At 38.4% G+C, this 20,847-nt stretch overlaps 1 protein-coding gene across 5 annotated transcripts; it reads right to left on the reverse strand.

Annotated features, from left to right (window-relative positions):
* LOC139118579 (carboxy-terminal kinesin 2-like) lies at positions 1-20,645 on the reverse strand. 5 transcript variants are annotated; one of them, XM_070681967.1, is made up of 16 exons: positions 20,532-20,645; positions 20,107-20,312; positions 19,066-19,200; positions 18,183-18,375; positions 14,800-14,964; positions 13,861-14,104; positions 12,984-13,161; positions 11,771-11,938; positions 10,499-10,630; positions 9,268-9,384; positions 8,884-9,057; positions 7,557-7,721; positions 3,822-3,960; positions 2,847-3,060; positions 2,560-2,635; positions 1-1,511 (listed from the first exon to the last, which is right to left on the reverse strand). In XM_070681967.1, exons 2-16 carry the CDS (start codon positions 20,131-20,133, stop codon positions 1,467-1,469), a joined length of 2,172 nt encoding a protein of 723 aa, XP_070538068.1. In that variant the 5' UTR covers positions 20,134-20,312; positions 20,532-20,645; the 3' UTR covers positions 1-1,466. The 5 variants fall into 5 exon arrangements, with proteins under 5 accessions (XP_070538068.1, XP_070538066.1, XP_070538067.1 ...); XM_070681965.1 differs by having other exon boundaries at positions 19,066-19,203; positions 20,532-20,638; XM_070681966.1 differs by having other exon boundaries at positions 19,066-19,203; positions 20,593-20,627.
* Positions 20,646-20,847: the final 202 nt, after the last annotated feature.

Raw genomic sequence — 20,847 nt, forward strand, 5'->3', positions numbered from 1 at the left:
TTTATAAGAGTGCGCTTTATGTATTTATAACAAAAAACAAAATGGCAGTGATGTACATATAGACATTTCATTGGTTACAAAAGTTCTCAGTATCTTTCTAAATAAAAAATACATCTAAAATGTCAAAAAAAATACAGGCATCTATGTTGAAAGGTAGCCAGACAAGTGATGTCGTCATATATAGTACAACATTTTGACTAATGGCAATGATATAAATACAACTTTGTTGTCATAAAATTTGATCGTCTGTTCTTGGCAGTGGTACTTGCAGAGGTAACTCTATGAACTGTAACTTTGAAGACAATGTTTCACAATAAAATAAGTTTGAAAGAGGATAGTTGTCAGTTTGGACAGAGGCACACAAAACAAAACAAAACAAACATTTATACAATGCACGATTTGAAATGGTTGACATAAATGATGCATATTTTATGATGCTCATAAAAATGCATGTTTCTCTACATATTTTTGACAGACATAATGACCAGACAGAAATTTGGACCTTTAGAAGAAAATGAAGAGCTACATTTGAAGGAGAGAGTCACAACATTGGCAAGCAAAACTCCAAAATTCCATTTCATTGGATAGTTTTATCAGCACTCTGCTTTTCTGATTGTCATCTTGCCTCCCCCTGGAAAATTGGGAACACTGGTCAAAAGCACTCTTGAAGTTCATGGGTAAAATTTGTCTCACTGTCTTCTTACCAACACAGGCCCAACTAGTTAACCATGTGTTTGACCAATCTAATTAATTTAAGTGACGTGGTATTTGAAATAGAACTTCCAAAAAATCCTGGCCACTGGGTTCTTTTTATCTGAAAAATTACAATTCTACACTGTTATAGTATTGAAAAGAAAAGTGGCATTTTTACATTATCCATGCCATCATAGTGTTGGGTTACTTGAATTTGATAGAAATCTAATATAAATCTCATAGCTGATGCGTCTTCAAAGTTTTTGATATCCTGTAGAAACGGCAGTGTTGTGGTTTTGTCTAACATATAGTCTGTCATCATTACTAATCTGGCATTCTCTTTTTTCGACTTTTGAGAAAAAAAAACAAAAACAAACACATTTACTACATTTCATCAACTTCTAATGTTGAAAATCTAGAGACGTTAATTTACAATAATTTTTTCTAAATAATCCCATAAAACAACAGTTGATAATCTCTAGTCTATGTTAAAAATTGATGAGCAATAGTTAGCTGATCACAGCAGCGCGGTTATTGTGTACATTACAAATATATAGTTTTTGGGGGGCAAGCAACCTTACAATATCAAAGTGAAATTTTTTTGCAGCTAAATGGATGAATTTCAAACTTTTCAATTTCATGATAAAGAGGGGATTTGACTCCTCCTTGCTTATCATGCACAATGTTGATTATCATGTGACAAAGCTGGAGACCCTTCCCGTCAACATTGTAGAAGTTGTCCAGACTCGCCAACATTGCAGAATTTGACCGGTCTATTTGACTTTCTTCTGAGCAGTACCAATGTTGCACTGGTTGACCTGAAAGAACAGACATCAACAAGAGTTCAAATATCTGCCTTGTGCTAGTCTCTCTTCACTTTCATCGCTACCTTTTTTAACAACTATTACATTTCAGCTTTCCCTCACATTCTTTCATCCTCTTACAACCAAGGTACACATTTTGTAATTAAGTTTCTCCTCTGTAATTTAGCAGGAATTTAGCTGTGTATTAAAAGACATGAAAGTATATGTTTGCCAAATGATCATCTTAGCTGTGGCAAATGAAAATAATATCTGCACCATGACTTGGAAAACCAATATCTGGAATGATCATTTGACCTGAATTTCACTCTATATTGTGTTGGTGAAGTTTTCCTGCTAGACTTCAGGACATTTCTGCCATAATTTTGAAAGATATCTTATGTGGCTGAAAAACCACAATCGAAATGCTGTGTTTCAGCACCTATTGGAAGAACAAGTGGAGTTTAAGACCAGGGCAGAGTTTGACCAATTTCATGGATGTAATGTCATATTATGTTGCATGTGGACCTGTTTACAGGAAAACAGGGCTGAACAGGTTAAATGGACTTATATACCCCCTGCAGTTCCAGATGTCTATAGAGTGCATGGTGTTAAACACTGGATTTAACCCTTTGAGTGCTGTAATTTTTTCCCACCAAAATTTTAGTGCAAAATTTTACCTAGTTTTATGAATTTTTCTGTATTTTTTTGATAACTGTCGACCAAATGGAAATCACATTTCCTTGGCTACAGTTCTTTATCAAAATTTTGGCAAAAATCTGAAAAAATTTGGCTGAGGTATATTCTGTAAAAGCAACAAAAATTGACTTTGGCACTCAAAGGGTTAACTCATGCTCGTTTTCCAGAACAAACTGAAGAGTTGTACCACAAAATTACATGTGAAACAGTCACTTGTTATCAGATACATGTATACCACAAACAGTCTGTATGACAATGGATAATGTCGTCGGGTCTGTCTGTTGTATATTTAATCAAAAGCAACTAAGCAGTGAAAGGGTTACAATGTGATCAACAAAACTACAAAACAGGACTGCACATTATTTACCTTGGTAGCAAACCTCAGGGACGAAAGTGTTTCAGTGAGATTCTCCTCTCTTGGTGAGATATTCACAAACATCAACCTGCAAATAGAGAATATTGTTAGTTGCACAATTTGGAAAATTTGAAGAAATTTAAGGGTGCTAACATAGCTTTTACAGCTCATCAGTGGCAATGCTGTTGCTAGGAAGCATTTTCTTTCAATGATTTTAATATCCATCTTCATGAACTTGCTGTTAGCAGTAACATTGAAAGGAAAGATGTGAGGATATACATGGTGTAGGATTTCCTTACGTTTTAGAATTACCACCCAGAGAGTTCTGCAGGAGATGGGTGAGCTTGCTGTTTCTGTATGGGATGTGGGCATCCTTGTTTGCCAGCGCCATGATGACATTGCCTAGCTCAGACAGACTACGGTTGATGTTCTGGGTCTCCTTGAGACGACTGCCAGTGGACCCACTCTGTGATAGCCTCTCACTTCCTGCCAGGTCTACCAGATTCAGCACTCCTGTGTGTGCGTGGGGGGGAGAGAGAGAGAGAGAGAGAGAGAGAGAGAGAGAGAGAGAGAGAGAGAGAGAGAGAGAGAGAGAGAGAGAATATGACAAATATTTGCAATATTAAAATGACGATATCACAGTTACTGGGAATGGAAATAAAGCAAATGTTTTATCAAAAGTTAAATCTATTGTTCCTATCACACTTCATTTAAAAACCTATAACCTGAAATTGTGGTTGAAATTTGTGAATTGGATGTATATTGAAAGACTTACACTCAAAAGATTATCCAACAGACATATTCGCCATCACATAAACCTAAGTTCCAAATTTGAAATCTGTGTCCACTGTCATCGTTTGGCAGTGCAAAGATATGATACAGGAAAAAACCACAAATTGAACTAGTTGTTACAGTAGCAGAGGATGGACGAGTTCATGAGAAACAAGAGAGGCACCATGTGAGGGCGCTTCACAAAGCATGAAGGCACCAGTCATTGTAAATTGTACATGGGGCATAACTTTGTTGTTGTTTGAAGTTCATCCCACTTTGATTGAAATTGCTCATGCAAGAATATTGCATATTCCTGTGACAGTCCCACCACAAATGTGCTGAGATTAGTAACTTTTTCTTGTACATTTTAGAATCTTTCATCAGCAAATTACACTAAGTCCTGAACACCAACGCCACTGTAACGCTATTTTGTACATGTCAAAACACTCTCTGGTATTCATTTTTGTATTTGAAGAACAAAATGTTAATTTATCTGTGCTTACCTTCACAATCCTCCCCAGTCATCTCATTTCTGCCGTGCAAGTTGAGGATGAACACGGAATGGCTGCGTGACGACCTCTCATTGCACTTAGTGGCCGCCACTGCTCTGCTCTGTGTGGCCTTTTGAAGAAGCTGGTGAATCTGTGATTTTGGAAACGAAGACGAGAATGAGCAGAATGCAATAAAACACACTAAACATGCATATCAATTGTTTATCTGTATGTTTGCGTAACAGTGGTTTTCTGACTGAATAGCATGATGTTATGAAAGCTGGGCAAACAAGATTTTCATCACAATTTACAGAGCTATGCAATGAAGAAAGGTCCTCAAAATATAAAATCTACGTAAGATACATGATGGCCTTCAACAGTGTACATGATGGCCTTCAACAGTGTACATGATGGCCTTCAAAAGTGTACATGATGGCCTTCAACAGTGTACATGATGGCCTTCAAAAGTGTACATCATGGCCTTCAACAGTGTACATCATGGCCTTCAAAAGTGTACATCATGGCCTTCAAAAGTGTACATCATGGCCGTCAACAGTGTACATGGTGGGAGAAAATGTTTTCCTGATCATTTGTTTTTTATTTCAGTAAGTCTTCTTTCCATGTTTGCCTTCTATGCCTATGCAACAATGTTTGATGACAGGGATGTACATTGATCAATAACGCTGTTCACAGTTACAGGTCTGTTACTAAACATAACTGCATGCAAGCGACATTGGAAGGTGGTGCTTGAAATGAGACACATTTTGTCAGGGTTGCATGTGAGGCTGATGTTGCAGCTTGCAGTGGGAGTTGTGAAGTGCCTTTCATGTGAAGTGCAACATTAGCAGTCCCCTATTAAGTTGTATTTTTGCCATTCTTGAATGAGTAATTTCCAAAAATGTGATCTACATTTGTGGACAAATACTATTTTTGCATATTAATTAATGAAAGAACAATGACATGATTTGGAAACTGCCCTATTACAATACGATCTGCATTAATACTTGTGGCGAGACTGAACCACACTTGGCCTTTCCAAATCAAAATAATCCCAGGGGTTCCAGTCACTTTACAAAGCTATAGTAAAGGGCCCCCTAACCAAACTAGATTTTTTAATATTAAAAATCAGGTTCTGTCTTCTTACAGTGCAGCAAACGATTGTACACAGCATCTGACAGAGAGCTATGGCCAGTAGATGGTAAAAATGCACGTTTCACATTGTTGAAGCTATCGTGCTATGGGGAGTTGTATGCCATTGTACATTATAGAACCCAAACGTGTAAGGCAAACGTGCATGACTAAACACTGTAAAAGTCTGCACGTTAGACATTTTAGACACGTTAGGTCCGTACACGTTGGGTTTGCACCATACACGATAGGTTTGCATGATTGGCATGATAGAAATTGGAGTCATGTGGAGAACCTAAAATGACGTACACGTTAGACATTTTAGACACGTTAGGTCCGTACATGTTAGGTTTGCACGATACACGATAGGTTTGCATGATTGGCATGATAGAAATTGGAGTCATGTGGAGAACCTAAAATGACGTACACGTTAGACATTTTAGACACATTAGGTCCGTACACATTAGGTTTGCACGATACACGATAGGTTTGCACGATTGGCATGATAGATTTTGACTCATGTGGAGAACCTAAAATGACATACACGTTAGACATTTTAGACACGTTAGGTCCGTACACGTTAGGTTTGCACGATACACGATAGGTTTGCACGATTGGCATGATAGATTTTGACTCATGTTGAGAACCTAAAATGACATGCACGTTAGACATTTTAGACACGTTAGGTCCGTACACGTTAGGTTTGCACCATACACGATAGGTTTGCACGATTGGCATGATAGATTTTGACTCATGATGAAAACCTAAAATGACATGCACGTTAGACATTTTAGACACGTTAGGTCCGTACACGTTAGGTCTGCACGATACAAGATAGGTTTGCACGATTGGCATGATAGAGTTAGACCTTACCGTGTTTGTAGGCCATCACGTGAATCTTGAGACATATCGTATAACGTGCCGACCTAAGATTTACGGAGCTAACGTGTCTAAAATGTCTAACGTGTATGTCATTTTAGGTTGTCCACGAGTCAAAGTCTATCATGCCAATCGTGCAAACATTATCGTGTATCGTACATATACCTAACGAGTACGTATCTAACGTGTCTAAAATGTCTAACGTGTATGTCATTTAGGGTCTCCAGATAAGTTGAATGGTACAGTCATGATATACACGTTAGACATTTTAGACACGTTAGGTCCGTACACGTTAGGTTTGCACCATACACGATAGGTTTGCACGATTGGCATGATAGATTTTGATCTCATGATGAAAACCTAAAATGACATGCACGTTAGACATTTTAGACACGTTAGGTCCGTACACGTTAGGTTTGCACGATACACGATAGGTTTGCACGATTGGCATGATAGATTTTGACTCATGATGAAAACCTAAAATGACATAGGCCTACACGTTAGACATTTTAGACACGTTAGGTCCCTACACGTTAGGTTTGCACGATACACGATAGGTTTGCACGATTGGCATGATAGATTTTGACTCATGATGAAAACCTAAAATGACATACACGTTAGACATTTTAGACACGTTAGGTCCGTACAGGTTAGGTCTGCACGATACAAAATTAAATAGGTTTGCACGATTGGCATGATAGAGTTAGAGACATATCGTATAACGTGCCGACCTAAGATTTACGGAGCTAACGTGTCTAAAATGTCTAACGTGTATGTCATTTTAGGTTGTCCACGAGTCAAAGTCTATCATGCCAATCGTGCAAACTTATCGTGATTCGTACATATACCTAACGAGTACGTATCTAACGTGTCTAAAATGTCTAACGTGTATGTCATTTTAGGGTCTCCAGATAAGGCCAAAGTAATTAAATTCTTTGTTTTGCGTCCACGCTAAATGGGAAAAGGTACGCGTCTAAGCGGCTGAAAAACACACACAAGAAAATTAACACGTGTAATTTGATTGCAGAAAATAAAAAATTGTAACAAAATTTTAGTTCAGAAAAGCTAAGCGGTTATGTCCTAAAATTTCCTATTCAAATACATTGTGTGTGTTTTTCATGAAAACCTTAAAAACCTACGCGGGTGGGGACGCAAAACAAAGAATTTAATTACTTTGGCCTAAGTTGAATGGTACAGTCATGATATACACGTTAGACATTTTAGACACGTTAGGTCCGTACACGTTAGGTTTGCACCATACACGATAGGTTTGCACGATTGGCATGATAGATTTTGACTCATGATGAAAACCTAAAATGACATGCACGTTAGACATTTTAGACACGTTAGGTCCGTACACGTTAGGCGTGCACGATACACGATAGGTTTGCACGATTGGCTTTTTTTGTCACGTTAGTTCCGACCTAACATGTCAAACATGCACTACTAAATGTAAAAATGTCTAAAATGAAAAAATCCCGACTTCTGCCATGGATGCTGACAGAAAAATGGTCGCTGGAATACTAGTCGTTATGTGCTGAGGTACATGTAGTACATTCCATAAGATGTCACATGCTGCGACTCATTCAGTTTTCTCTGTCACTGCATGATCTTTAACTACACAGAGATTGCAAAAACAAAGCTTGCTTAAAGGTGTGGTATATTGTGATGCATGTGGTTACAAGAGATATCCCCTTTCAGCCTCAGAGGTATTTGTAATAAAAGGTTTAATCATTATACCTGTCCCTCTGATTTGACTTCCACAACAGTCATGTTTGTCACTTCCACTTCAGTTCCTTTGCTTCCGGTCAATTTGATGTCGTGTTTTTCCTTGCTGTCAGCTGGTCCCAGTAGATCGCGTATCGTCTCATTGTAGATTTCAAGGAAGCTTGCTTTCATGTCATACTGTTATCAAAAAGGCAGAAATTAACACAAAGAAAATAAACTGACGTCAGGAGTTTTCAGGTGCAAAAACAGCACTAAACCCTTTGACAGCCGTAATTTTTCACACCAAAATTTTAGTGCAACATTTTACCATTTTTATGAATTTTCCTGTAGGTTTTTTGATAATTTTGAACAAAAAGGACATCACATTTCATTGACTACAGTTTTCATCAAAATTTTGGCAAAAATCTGACAAAAATTGGCAGAGGTATATTTTTATAAGGGTGACAAAAATTGACTTTGGCGCTTAAAGGGTTAACCAGAAAATATTCTTCATGGAAATATTTTTCCGCTGTACATGCATAAAAACATAACATCCACAAAAATTGCTAAACTATAAAATTTCCAGGTAATGGTGAGTAAGCAAAGCAACAAAACCAAGTTTTTCACTCTGAATAGTGAATTTGCAATACCACTGGTTCGACTGACTGTTGAATACACAAATAACAGCACTGAATCTGTATTGAAATTGGTTTGAATAGTGTACTAACAAATACAGAGTGGCTTTGAGTAGTGTACTAACAAATAGAGAGTGGCTTTCCTCATTCCTGCATAGTGAGTAACAAGCTTTATGAAATAAACTTCTTTGAACATGAAAAACTGAAATGATACTGACCACTAGGGAACAGTATGTACAGATTGACTGGCCATGAGGGTTACAGCATGCATAACTTTGTTTACAATAGGGCCTGAGTCACCCGGAGAACAGTTTGTTTCATGAAGTCAAGGCAGCCTTTGGCAATTCACAGGCCCAATGAGAAACAAATGAATGCTGTTACCAGACTATGACCAGTCTCCTAACACATCTCATCATTTTCCTGACTGTAAAATAGAAATATTTCTATGCCACCAATCTTCTCAGTCACAGTTTAAACCACCATCTCAGTTTACTTGCAGAATGTGCGCATAGTATGTTTCCCTTCAAATTTATTGGGACATCAGTTCTTACACCATTCACCAGTGAGTGACTTGGCATGTGTAAGTGCGAAAATGACGCATACCATTATGTTTGTGTTGCTACAGCTTTCCTACCTTAACCTATTTGAAAAATCCAACATGTAAATGTGCTGATAGATCCTGTCTATTCAAAATTAAACTTTATGATGACCCTGGACTGACTGACCTTCCATCCCTTGTCTTCAAGATCCCTGGCACAGTTGAATATCTGCTCAGCAGCCCTGGGAATCATACCTCTGTGGTCATCGTCTGGGTTGTCCGGTCCTTCCATGGTGAAGGTCTTTCCAGAACCAGTCTGGCCGTATGCAAAGATGCAAACATTGTATCCATCAAGAGCAGACTGTTGAAAGAAAGAAAAAACATAACATTAGTACCCAGAGGAAAATTGATGCTCCTTATCCAAGACAATTACTCAATTCAAGAAAGTCATCCAAAATGTGCATATATAATCTGATTGCACAACACAGACTTCTCTGATTTTTTTTGATCACTGCGGAAGATTTGAAATCAGAAGAAAACAGGGGAGAGAAGCTAGGCATTGGGGCATTACCTGTACAAGCTGTGAGATTTCCTCAAACACGTGGGATTGTTGACTTTCTGGCGAGAAGACTTTGTCAAAGGTAAATTCGTATCTCTGGTCTTTTTTCCTGGCGCCACCCACAGCACTCTGAAAGAGTAAAGAAAGACAATTCCAAGATTATTGCATCAGCAAAACTGCAAAATATCCACAAAGATTTATTTGGGTTGAAGATGAATGGATTGAAGGTGTTCAATGGGTTATAACATAGAACTTTTTAGTGTCTGTGGTTTAAAGCCCCAGTGTTGTTAACTTTTGATGATAATTTCACCATTTTTATTTTGAATGTGAACCATAATTCCTTGTTCTTCTCTCCAAAGAATGTTGATATACACAGTATCCAGCTTGTCAACTCAGCCCCTATGGTTGTAAACTGCATTGTTATTGTTGAAAACTGACTTCTGGTCCAGACTAGAATTCAAATGTAAACAATAACCATGCATTTTACACATATAGACGCTAAGTTGACAAGCTAAATAGTGGGTGTTGCAACATTCTTTAGGAGTAGAATAAGAAGTTGCAATTGATTTATAAAATAAAATAATGAAAAAAACATCAAAAGTTAGCAGCAATGGGGCTTTAACCCTTTCACCACCATAGTTTGTCCCAAATCCATTTTTCTATGGTAAAGTTGGACCTGTATACAGGGAACTGGGGGTGAAAGGGTTAAAAACCCTGAATTTGAATAGACCATGGTACAAAACAAACCAATGTACGCAAATACTCATAGAAATAATACTTCCATACATGTTTGTACACATGGGTGTATTTGTACTGCCACCAGTTGATCTCTTTGGTGTACTCCATTTATAGGATAGTACACTGTCCATTGTAGAACCATTGAGTAAAAGCAATCGTGAAGAACAAATTAACCCCTTGAGTATCAAACGAACAAACAAGCATATTTTTGTCTTTCCCTTTGAAAAACCTCTATTTCCAGATTTATTATGGTTCTAGATTGATGGTTCTCTTCACTTTTTTGGAGGCTTTTGTACCACACGCATTGATGTGGGGCTAGTGAGTATATTGGTCAGTATTGCCATGTCTGACAACTGGAATGCCTGAACACTGCATTTTGGTGACTCATTGGAAAGTTTTATGAGGTCTGAAAATTCATGTTAGTATCATATATTTTCATTGAAACCCAGTGACTTTTTTCTTTTCAAATTACTGTTCTGTATGTTCAAACTCAAATGATGTGTACCTCTTCTCCTGGTTTCTCCAGTTCAATAACTTTCTGATCATGGTCTGGAAAGTCCATGGACACTGCTTTCACTCCGGAATCCATTTCTCCATTGACCAATGGTCGCACACGACAAAACACGCGAATGTTCCCCTTTAAGGAAAAAAAAAATAGATTCTCTGATGATGCATTGTAACTTTGTAATAAAAACCATATCAAACTTGTTTTTGTGATAGGCACATCTTTCACATCAACATAAAACACAGCAAAAATGAATCTTGAACAGCCTCATTTTTTTAATCCTACTGACACTGACACTTACTCCATAAGCTGTATCTTTTGGCTATTTTTTCAGAACTTTTGTTTTGTGGTTTCCCTACACTTTCTGCATTGAATCCCTAAACCGTAATTTAATGCCAAATATTTAACATATCAACACAACCTATATGAGTATAATCTCCATTGTTATTGTTGAAAATTGTATTAAAGTCCGGACTAGAATTCATTTGTAAACAATAAACAAATGATCACTACACACATACAAGCTGTGTTGATGAAAAAAATACTCAAAATTTCAGCATGACAAACCGATTAGAGTCAGACACTGTAGTTGATATACAGGAGCAGAATACTGAAAACTTGCCACAAGTTACAGCTTATGTCCCTTTAATCAAGAAGTATTTTTGTCATTAAATTGATAATTCTTGAATTTCATATTTTTAGCCCTGCTTGGATGAATATCTCATCATAATATCAAGATTCCCCAGGGAGGTCAAAGTTCAAAAGCTTATGCAGCTATGATGTAATCATGATGGTGCTATGGCAGAAACAAGTTTGGTAAGTGCAGAATGCCACTGAATATTGCTTATACGGCACTAAAAAATAATCATACTCGTGGTAGAGTTGCATTCTCATATTGGCAGTAAGTCTATTTCTCAAGGGTTTATCTAGGCTTGACAACTCCTGAGTAAAGTTGACAAAACATTTGACTCTGGATAAGCAAAAACGTGTTGTATTCTCACTTGCCTTTGCACTGAATATATTAAAATTTCATGCAAAAATGGATAACTTATAATTGTCGGGGAAGACACCCAATGATCACTTTGACATTTCAAATTCTTTCAAACAAAACTAAAACATTCACTGACTTTAAAGATATTCAAAGCAGAGCTGTCCCTGCAAATATCAATATTTTAAATATTTCTATGAAACTTGCCAAATGAGAACTGAGAACCAGTTTAGTGTATCAAAAATTTAGAAAGCCAGCAAACCAGATGAGTATGTGGTGTATACCTTTAGTTCCTGAATTAAATTGTGTAAATTCCTCCTGGTTGCTTCGTGTTCTCTCAAGCTGCAATCTCTTTCTTCCACTGCTCCTTCAAGTTCTGCAATCTTACGTTTCTTCTCTTCACATTCCTCCATTTTCTTCCTGAGGTCTTCTTTCAGAATTTCTAGGTTTCTCTGTAAGAGAGAACAAAATCTGAGTCAACGTTTTTTTTGTATTTGTACTTTCTTCTACACTGAAATCATTAAATGTCATATCAAAGTACAGAATTTATGGTTGTTGAAACGTACTTAGCAGTAAAGCACCCCTAGTGATGGTATACCACTCGATGTTGACCAGCTCATGACATATATGCACTCGCTATCACTCGTGCATATATGAAGTGGACTGGTCAAAATCAAGTGGTATATCATCACTGGGGGTGCTTACTGCTATTATATCATAACAGTGTATCAGAATTCTGGGATGAAATGTATAAAAAAAATTATTTTTACACTTCGAGCCAACCCTGGTATATCGCGAATATACCATGGTTCTTTTAACGTCTCGACCAATCAGATTGCTGGATTTGCACCATCAATATACTGGTATGATGATATAATAAAAGATATCTTTGACATGTGAGAGAGAGAGAGAGAGAGAGAGAGAGAGAGAGAGAGAGAGAGAGAGAGAGAGAGAGAGAGAGAAAGAGGGACAGACAGATAGATTCTTTACCTTTCAGGATGATTTCTTGGCAAGCAAAGTCTCAATATATCCCTTTTCCTGCCAGACAGTAATAACTGTATCACTTCCCCATCAGCCAAGTCAGTAAAAGCGGTATTGAGCCAAAAAATGACGTATTTTCACTCACTTGGCCTGGTATGTTATAGCATCTTTTGTCCAAAAAAAATCAACTTTACAGTATTATGTTTTCAACAGCCTTCAAATGTACATTATTATGTTAAAATACATCATATGGAATACGTTGTGTTTCATTAATTTTAACCATCTTGACCTGGTGGTGAAATATGGACTTGGCAGGAAAAGGGTCAAATTATTTTATTAAACTGCTTATATATATACAGGTAATCAGCTGCCTAGTTTATCTGAGTAAACTACTCATCTTTGTTGTAGGTGCAGTGAAATTATGGTCCACTACTAATTGTACATGGCAAAACTGATAGTATTTTGAGGTAGCATATATATCAACATTTCCAATAATTTTCAGTAATTTGCTGTCACCTTCAGATTGTTGTTTTCAGACTCAATTCCCAACTTCTCAGACGTCATCTGAGATACTGTACTCTTGTATCCATTGATTTCTTGCCTTGCAGCATTGTAATCCCCTTCCAAGTCTTCTTTCTCTCTCGTAATCCTTGACAGTTTTCTCTTGAGATCGTCATTAGTTTCCTCTTGATCTCTGCAATGTCAGCAGAACATGAAATGCTCAGATACTCTCATTTTTATGGTGAACAGCCGAAATTACATCAAAATATTTGAGCCTAACATCTATGAACATGGGACTGACCCCAGGTGGTCTTTCTCAATTAAGCCTCTGATTGGTTATGTTTTGATATTTCTTTGTAAGACCAATCTGTTTAAGCCTCTGATTGGTTATGTTTTGATATTTCTTTGTAAGACCAATCTGTTTTAAGTCTATGAAATGGGTGCAAAAATGCTGTAACCAATGAGATTGTACCTTTCAACACATTGTAGGTCGGTCCAAAGGAAGGAGATAGCGACTGACATAACATCAGAAGATGCAACTCTGTCATTTCACACAGGACAGTTTCATTGCCCCTTGTTCTCTATTGGTCAATGAACTGATGTGGCCTGAATGGTCAGGCCTTTGAGGCTAAACAAGTCAAGCCAAGCAACTGCACCTCAATCATTGGCTATATGCCAAGCCGCTGAACTGGGCTAGTTACGCACAACTTAACCAAGGACAGGAGATAGAGCAATGATGCATTGCCAGTGATTTTTGTGATGGTTAATTTTCTCCATGAAAATATGGATTACATGAAAAAACCCTAAATTTCAACAGCTTTGCAGATATAACATGCTATAACAATTGAAGTATTGTGTTGTTTAGGTATGGGAATGCGACATGATCTCTAACCTCAGCTGTCGTTCAAGCTTTCTATTTCTCTCCTCTGTCGCAGTGTTGACCTGTTCCTTCTGGACAACAGCCCCGGAGAGTTCCTGTTTCTGTTCTTCAAGGATCTGAACTCTCTCCTGTGTGTTTTCAATCACTTGTTGCAGGGAAGAATTAGATTCCAAGATGGCCTTCACTTCCTTGCTCATGTCTTCCAGCCTGCCTTTGTAGTCCCATGCTGGACGCTTTGTCTTACCGGTGACCACTCCTGGAATGGAAACAGGAATCAGAGCCCCCTTAAAAGAAATGCTACACAGCATCCAATGGGACCATAAATGCAACTTTTGACTATGTTTTCATTTTATTTTTGTTGTAGGGAACAAGAACATTTTGTTTGTCTTTCCTAAAGAGTGTTGAAATTGAAACTACTAGCCTTGTGAACATAACATGTATTGTACAATATGCAATGTTATCGTTGACGGTTTAGTTCCAGTCCAGATCACAATTTGTGGCCATGCCTATACTAAAATTCACTTGTCACAATAACATTGGGTATCGCACATATATACAAGCTTGGTGTAAAAGTTGAATACAAGAAATTTTGACATGATTCCTGCAGAAGGACAAGGAAGTCAGAATAGAAATGACAGAATACATCAAAAGTTTCAGCTGATGTAGCTTTTGTTTTGTGCATTGACAGGTCGCAAGTTTTTCAAGACATTTTCCGCAGTTCAATTCAGGGGACAGCCACACAACAATTCAGATACAAATAATTGACATTCATAAAACATGAATGGACAACTGGCATTAATCGCCACAATGATCATATCAACTACAAAGTACACATTTACGCAATCATGACAAACTGAAACAAGTATGCAACATACAGGACATACAACTGAAAGGCAGCTTATCAATAACTGGACAAGAGACAAGACATAGTGATATTTGCCACAAACATACCATTGCTCTGAGTGCTATTGTTATTGCCTGTAGTGGTACTCCTTGTTGTGTTTCTGTTTGTGGCAGTTCTGGTGGCTGTAGTGGAGGAGGAAGAGGGTGCGCTTCTGGAAGGAGCTGTTGTTCTGGCGCTATTTGGAGCAGAGGCTGGGCGTGTACGACTTCGAGCTGTTTGCAAAAGTTAGCCAAGGAGAGGTTATTAAGTACTTGAGCAGAGGCTGGGTCTTACAAGCAACTCTTTTTTTCACCTTAACTTTGTAAACGCAGGAAAAGAAGTTGCAAGTCAAGTAAATATAAGAGTTTAGTGTTTAACTCCATTCCATGCCCATTTACACCTCAGGACAGCAGTCAAAGAACACAGACAAAGTAACACTTGTACACAACTTTGAAGGTTAGAGACTAAAATCTCAGTGACTTACTCTTGACAATGTCTTCCACTAACTTTGTTTAGTGATCTGCTTTGGTTTGGTTTGACTGCTTTGGTTTGATCCAGATTTTCAAAGCATGATGAAATACTCAGTATTCAACAAGTGAACACATAGCTTTTATTCATAGATTTGTGATGCTACTGATGACAAAAGGCCTGGATTCATCTCGTGACATTAACCTTTTCCTGCCAAGTCCATATTTCACCACCAGGTCAAGATGGTTAAAATTAATGAAACACGACGTATTCCATATGATGTATTTTAACATAATACTGTACATTTGAAGGCTGTTGAAAACATAATACTGTAAAGCTGATTTTTTTTTGGACAAAAGATGCTATAACATACCAAGCCAAGTGGGTGAAAATACGTCATGTTTTGGCTCAATACCTCTTTTTACTGACTTGGCTGATGGGGAAGTGATACAGTTATTACTGTCTTGGCAGGAAAAGGGTTAATTCATATTATCATTCTCAAAGAATTCAAGTCTCAGGCCACGTTGCTGAGTCAGATACTGTCAGTACCTGAGATTTTAACACTGAAAGGGGCAACTCCCAATGAATTTGTCAATTTTTCCTTGGTTAAGAGCAGCAAAGTGATCCAACTGGGTTGAACTAAAACACTAATTGGTTCTTACATGTAAATTGAAGTTATCAAAAAATGAGTGACATCTGAGTGGACAGAATCATTGACAGAAAAATGCATGCGCGGATGAAAGAGTATGGCATTTAATGAAAGAATGGCGCTGCTTTGAATGAGAAGATGTGAAACTGAGACAGGGCAGAAAGGTCCAAGACAGTTCCCCAAACAACATTCCCATGAAACAGTGTCTTTATTCAGTACTCTTTCCCAATGATGCCCGTCCATTTCATCTATGCTACAAATGGTGTACCATTCACCTTATTCTGAAATACTTAGTAATTGTGTTATGACCATCATTAAAAGGTCCCACCCTTTTGCTATTTCTCATGTGAATAGGTCCTAAGATGTAAAACTTGAATTCATGATCTGTAAAATGTATTGTCATAAACTACTAGCCTCTTTTGAAACAAACCTAATATATGTATGTTTAGCAAATGGCGATGCTACTGATTTATATGAAAATGGTAAAAATCATGTCCATTCATTTCTTTGTTTACACAATTTGTTATCATAGAGGGGCACTAAGCTTTGAAACTTTACAATAGCGACCAGGTATGAGGGAATATTGTAGTCATCGTCCGCTCGCACGGCTCTTTAGCCAGACAGGAGTCTTCCACTAACCACGCCGTGCGGGATACCCCCACTATTTTGCGTTAAGGAGTTTGATGGAATTAGAAAATCAGGCGGACCAATCAGAGCATGTGTTACACTCAAAGAGAAAACCACGCCTACCTTCCAAACACCGACCACCGCACTGTTTGTGCACAGTTTTTCTCTCGATTTACTTACTGGTTTACTAGACTTGGTTCAAGTGCGTGATTGTGAACATGTAAGTTGTGTTAACGTCTGGAATGCATGATCTGTGTTCTGTTTTCATGTGAATTGTGTGAGTAGGATAATGTGAACGCGTTGAGTGGGGTGAACGCGATACAGGGGAGTTGTACCCGGCACAAACTATAAACTCACTACTGCTATAGCTGCACATACTGAATAAAAACGCGTTCGATCGCTACCAAATTTTACACGAGGAACTTTTACAAATCATTTTATTTTTTGAAAATTCACCGACTTGAACCAAGTCTCTGGTTTTACCATAGACCCTCGAGAAATTCTCAAGGGTCTATGATTTAACTCCGTCCTGTGACACCCTAATGGCTCAAACAGAGATTAAGGAGTTGGAAGCCGGAAGGCAATCTTGCCCAAGTTTAATACAGGATTTGATTGTCATGCATGGGGAAATCTTACTGCGTGGTGGGGATAAAGTTACAGGCGATTTTCTCGTCATTCAGAGAGGTGACGAAAAGTTCCATTTCAGTGATCGTGGGTTACGAAATGTATGGCAACGCTTTGTATCGTGTGAAGCGTTAGATATCTCCCAAAGAAAAAAAATCGACGAATAAATATGGCGATAGTGCAGAAGATGACTTTGAAAATGACTTGAGAAACTGCGCTTGTAGTCTATGAAAAATTCACCGATGAGTAAGCTTATATTGCTTGCTGACGCTTGTAGTCAATGAAAAATTCACCGATGAGTATATTGCTTGCTGTGATGAATAGGTCAATTTTTTTTGAACAACACCCAAAAAAATCCGGTTCTTTGATTTCCAGTTCTAGCATATTTCACAAAGTCCTAGTCCATGTTTTCGAGCCATGCTTCTAGTTGTTTCTCCCGCGGCGTGTCGATGTTCTGTTCTGGTAAATCCTGTTCATCGTCTCACAATGTTTACAATTTTCCAAAGATATGAACAACAGAATAGCTGCCGGCCGCGCCAGTTGACAGGACCACAATGTCTGAACAACGTCTGAGTAATGGGTTTATCGTGAAATTTTGAGGTCAAAATTGGAGGAGTGGTTTAACAGATTTACTTCGGCGAGTAGAACTTTTCTATTTCGCGCCACGACCTTTTGAGTTTGGCGGGTTGATGTTTTCACCTTACAAGTTGAGCGACAGCTGGGAATATCTTGCGATACGACGCGCTTGCGGCTGGGCTGTTGTTTTGACGTTTTGAACACATCAGCTATTCCAGCAGTAGATTTCAGTAGCATGAAATGTAAACAGTGACCACGAATACTTGTAAATGTAACACCGAGAAAAAAGTGAGAAAAGACCTATACTACTACATTCGTAGTAACCGATTATCTGATTGGCTATTTACTGGTCACATACAGTCGTGCGGTGGCGCTTTAAAAAACAAGATTTAGGGGGTCTATCAGCCAAGGTCTGATTTCGGGAAGCATCCAGCTGCCCGGAGCGGAGACCTTGGCAAGCGAAGATGTATTGTAGTATGAGCCTACTACTAGTAATACAAGGCTCACCGGAAGAAACAGGTGGTCTTCCTGTGGCTGTTCCTCCTCTTGTTTGTTTTCGGAGGTTCCCACCACTTGTAGACTTGGCCATGCCAGACTGCGGTCTGGCACGTGTCGTCTTGGCTGCAGGAGGTTTTCCAGCATTATGCTCAGGTGCCGGAGGTTCCAATCGACTTCGCTTGCTCGGTTGAACCAACTGGGACTAAAATCATGCAAGGAAAACAAACCAAAACTTGGTAAGTATCTTTTTGTTTGCTGAAGATGGTAGCACCAGACACACCTGTATTAATGATACAGCATAGCATGGCAGAGCATATTTCACAGCTGCATTAGCTACATATGTATGCAATACAGTTTGTTATTCTGCTACTACAATCTTACAGCAATGTCACATGTTTTACATGTCAACTCAGCCTACATCATCTGATATAGTCATTGATGCTACCTGGATTTTAGAAATATACATATCGCATACAATGGACAGTGAATGCTTTCTATTTCAAAATACATGAAGGAAATGTTCTAATTTTCTACAACAAAAGTAATAAAACCATTCGCTAAAAAGATATAGTTATTTTCACTTCAAAGAAGATGTGGTCCTGGTCATATGATATCTCGCTCTGCGCTCTTAGGCCTTTCACAGTCAGTGACCTGTGGTACAGTATTAGCAGTTATTTATATAGTGATATGTAATTTGGCAGTCTCAACATTCACAAGAATCACTTCTTGATGAATGCTATTCTTACAAGGATGGTAACAATGCTGAAATTTCAGTATCTCAGAGTCACACTGCTAGTACAGATTTCTAGTTGGTCAGGATCTGTCCATTCAGGGATTTTAGAGCTGAAAAAATAAAGGATGGCCGTCATCCAACTGCAAGGGAACTACATACAGTGTTTGCTGAAGTGTCAGCATTACTACTGGGAGTTCTCTCTCTCTTCCTTGAAAATACCGGTAGTTTGCTTTGTGTTCTTGGAGTCATCAGTACAGGCTCGTTGCTGTTCACCTCCTCTAGTGGCATTCTTGACTGCTTAGAACACAGAGAAGAGAAAACACAGGAAAAAGAAATTCAAAATAACATTCAAAATCAAGGTAACTATGTGTCTATAAATACAACACTGTGAATTACACTGTGAATTGAAAAAAAAATTATGTCCATGTATCATCTGTGATTGTTATAGTTACTTCTACATAGTAAAATCTTTTCGGGTTGCACGATTGTAATAGACTAAGTAAAAACTCACTGTCCCATGTGTGTAAATGACTTTCTATGTTTATTTCAAGGGGTTTGCAAATGCTCAAATTTACTAAAAAATCTTGTCATAGACATGTTATCGATATGATGTTTTAGAAAGTTGACATGAGCATAAACTTCAAATGAAAAGGGTCGAACGAAAAGTAAAAAGCAGTTTTAAATACCCTCAAATGACTCTGTATGATGCCGAAAAAGAACACTTTTGGTGACACCCCGCACCCCCGCTCTCTCTCTCTCTGCAGTCTTAATTACATTTTCTAAAATGTATTGCTACAGTTCCGTAGCCCACTAGCACAACTAGAATCCTATTCCGTCCGCTTGCCTCCGTACCTCCGATCCGAGTGGGTCGGAGCATGGAGCATGGAGGTACTCCATGGTCGGAGGTACGGAGGCAAGCGGACGGAATAGGATTCTAGGCTACCCCACAACATTCCCCAAACGATTTTGTGTGGAGGGAAAGATGGCGTGGGGCCACCTTTCCCATCATACAAAATCGCTGGGGAACTTGTGGGATACGGAAAACAAATGTAGCTACAGACGCAGTTCACTGTTCAGTAGTTCGAGGCTTTGCTTTGGTTGTGGGTCGGATGGCAAGGCCAGTTAGTTTTCCTGTCCGTCCGACCGACGACCCAAGCCAAAATTTCGAGCGGTGCAACTGAAAGAGTTCTCGAATCTTACCTCACTGGCAGAATTGTCGGAAGACATTTTCTATGCAAATGGTTGACAAAACAAGACTGGCTTAATTTCACGCTGAACAGCTGAAATACTGTCGCAGATTTGCAAAGTTGTGGTATCGCTATCGTATCGCGGAGTCCGCTCCCCGAGACGGCGATGCGATGGACTGTAAAGGGGCGGTTGAAAGTAGTAACCAAAGTAACAGAAATCTGTGAGAAACAACCATTAAAACTATGTAATCAACTGATCGAATCGATTCATAAACACATAAATACTACAATGGATGTGTATGTGGCAAACTGCTCAGCAGAGACAATCTTCGTGAGTTGACGATCCCAAACAGAATGGTAAACTCCTGACTTCAAAAAGGCTTCAACATTTTTATAAGGAGTTGGCAGCAAAAACAGCATCTTAAAATCACAATTTACCTTTCGAACGGTCACAGTTTTCTGTAAATTTCGCTATCGTATCGGAAGACAACAAACTTACAATCTTTCCAAATGGTTTCCCAATGGTCTTGGATTCAAATATGGCGTACTTGCAGCCGATTGGTCTGATAATATGACGTCATGAAGACTTATTATCTGATTGGTTGACAAATGTACGGAGTACTCCTTCGATAAGCAGATAGTTTCGTCGATCACAGGTGTTTTTTTTTTAAAGTTATCAAACCATTATCTGAAATTTCGTGTCAGCTTTTATGATGGTTATTAATATTTCTTTTTGTCGAGTTTATTATCGTCT

This window comes from Ptychodera flava, chromosome 19 (assembly GCF_041260155.1).
Source record: "Ptychodera flava strain L36383 chromosome 19, AS_Pfla_20210202, whole genome shotgun sequence".
Taxonomy (NCBI): Eukaryota; Metazoa; Hemichordata; class Enteropneusta; family Ptychoderidae; genus Ptychodera; species Ptychodera flava.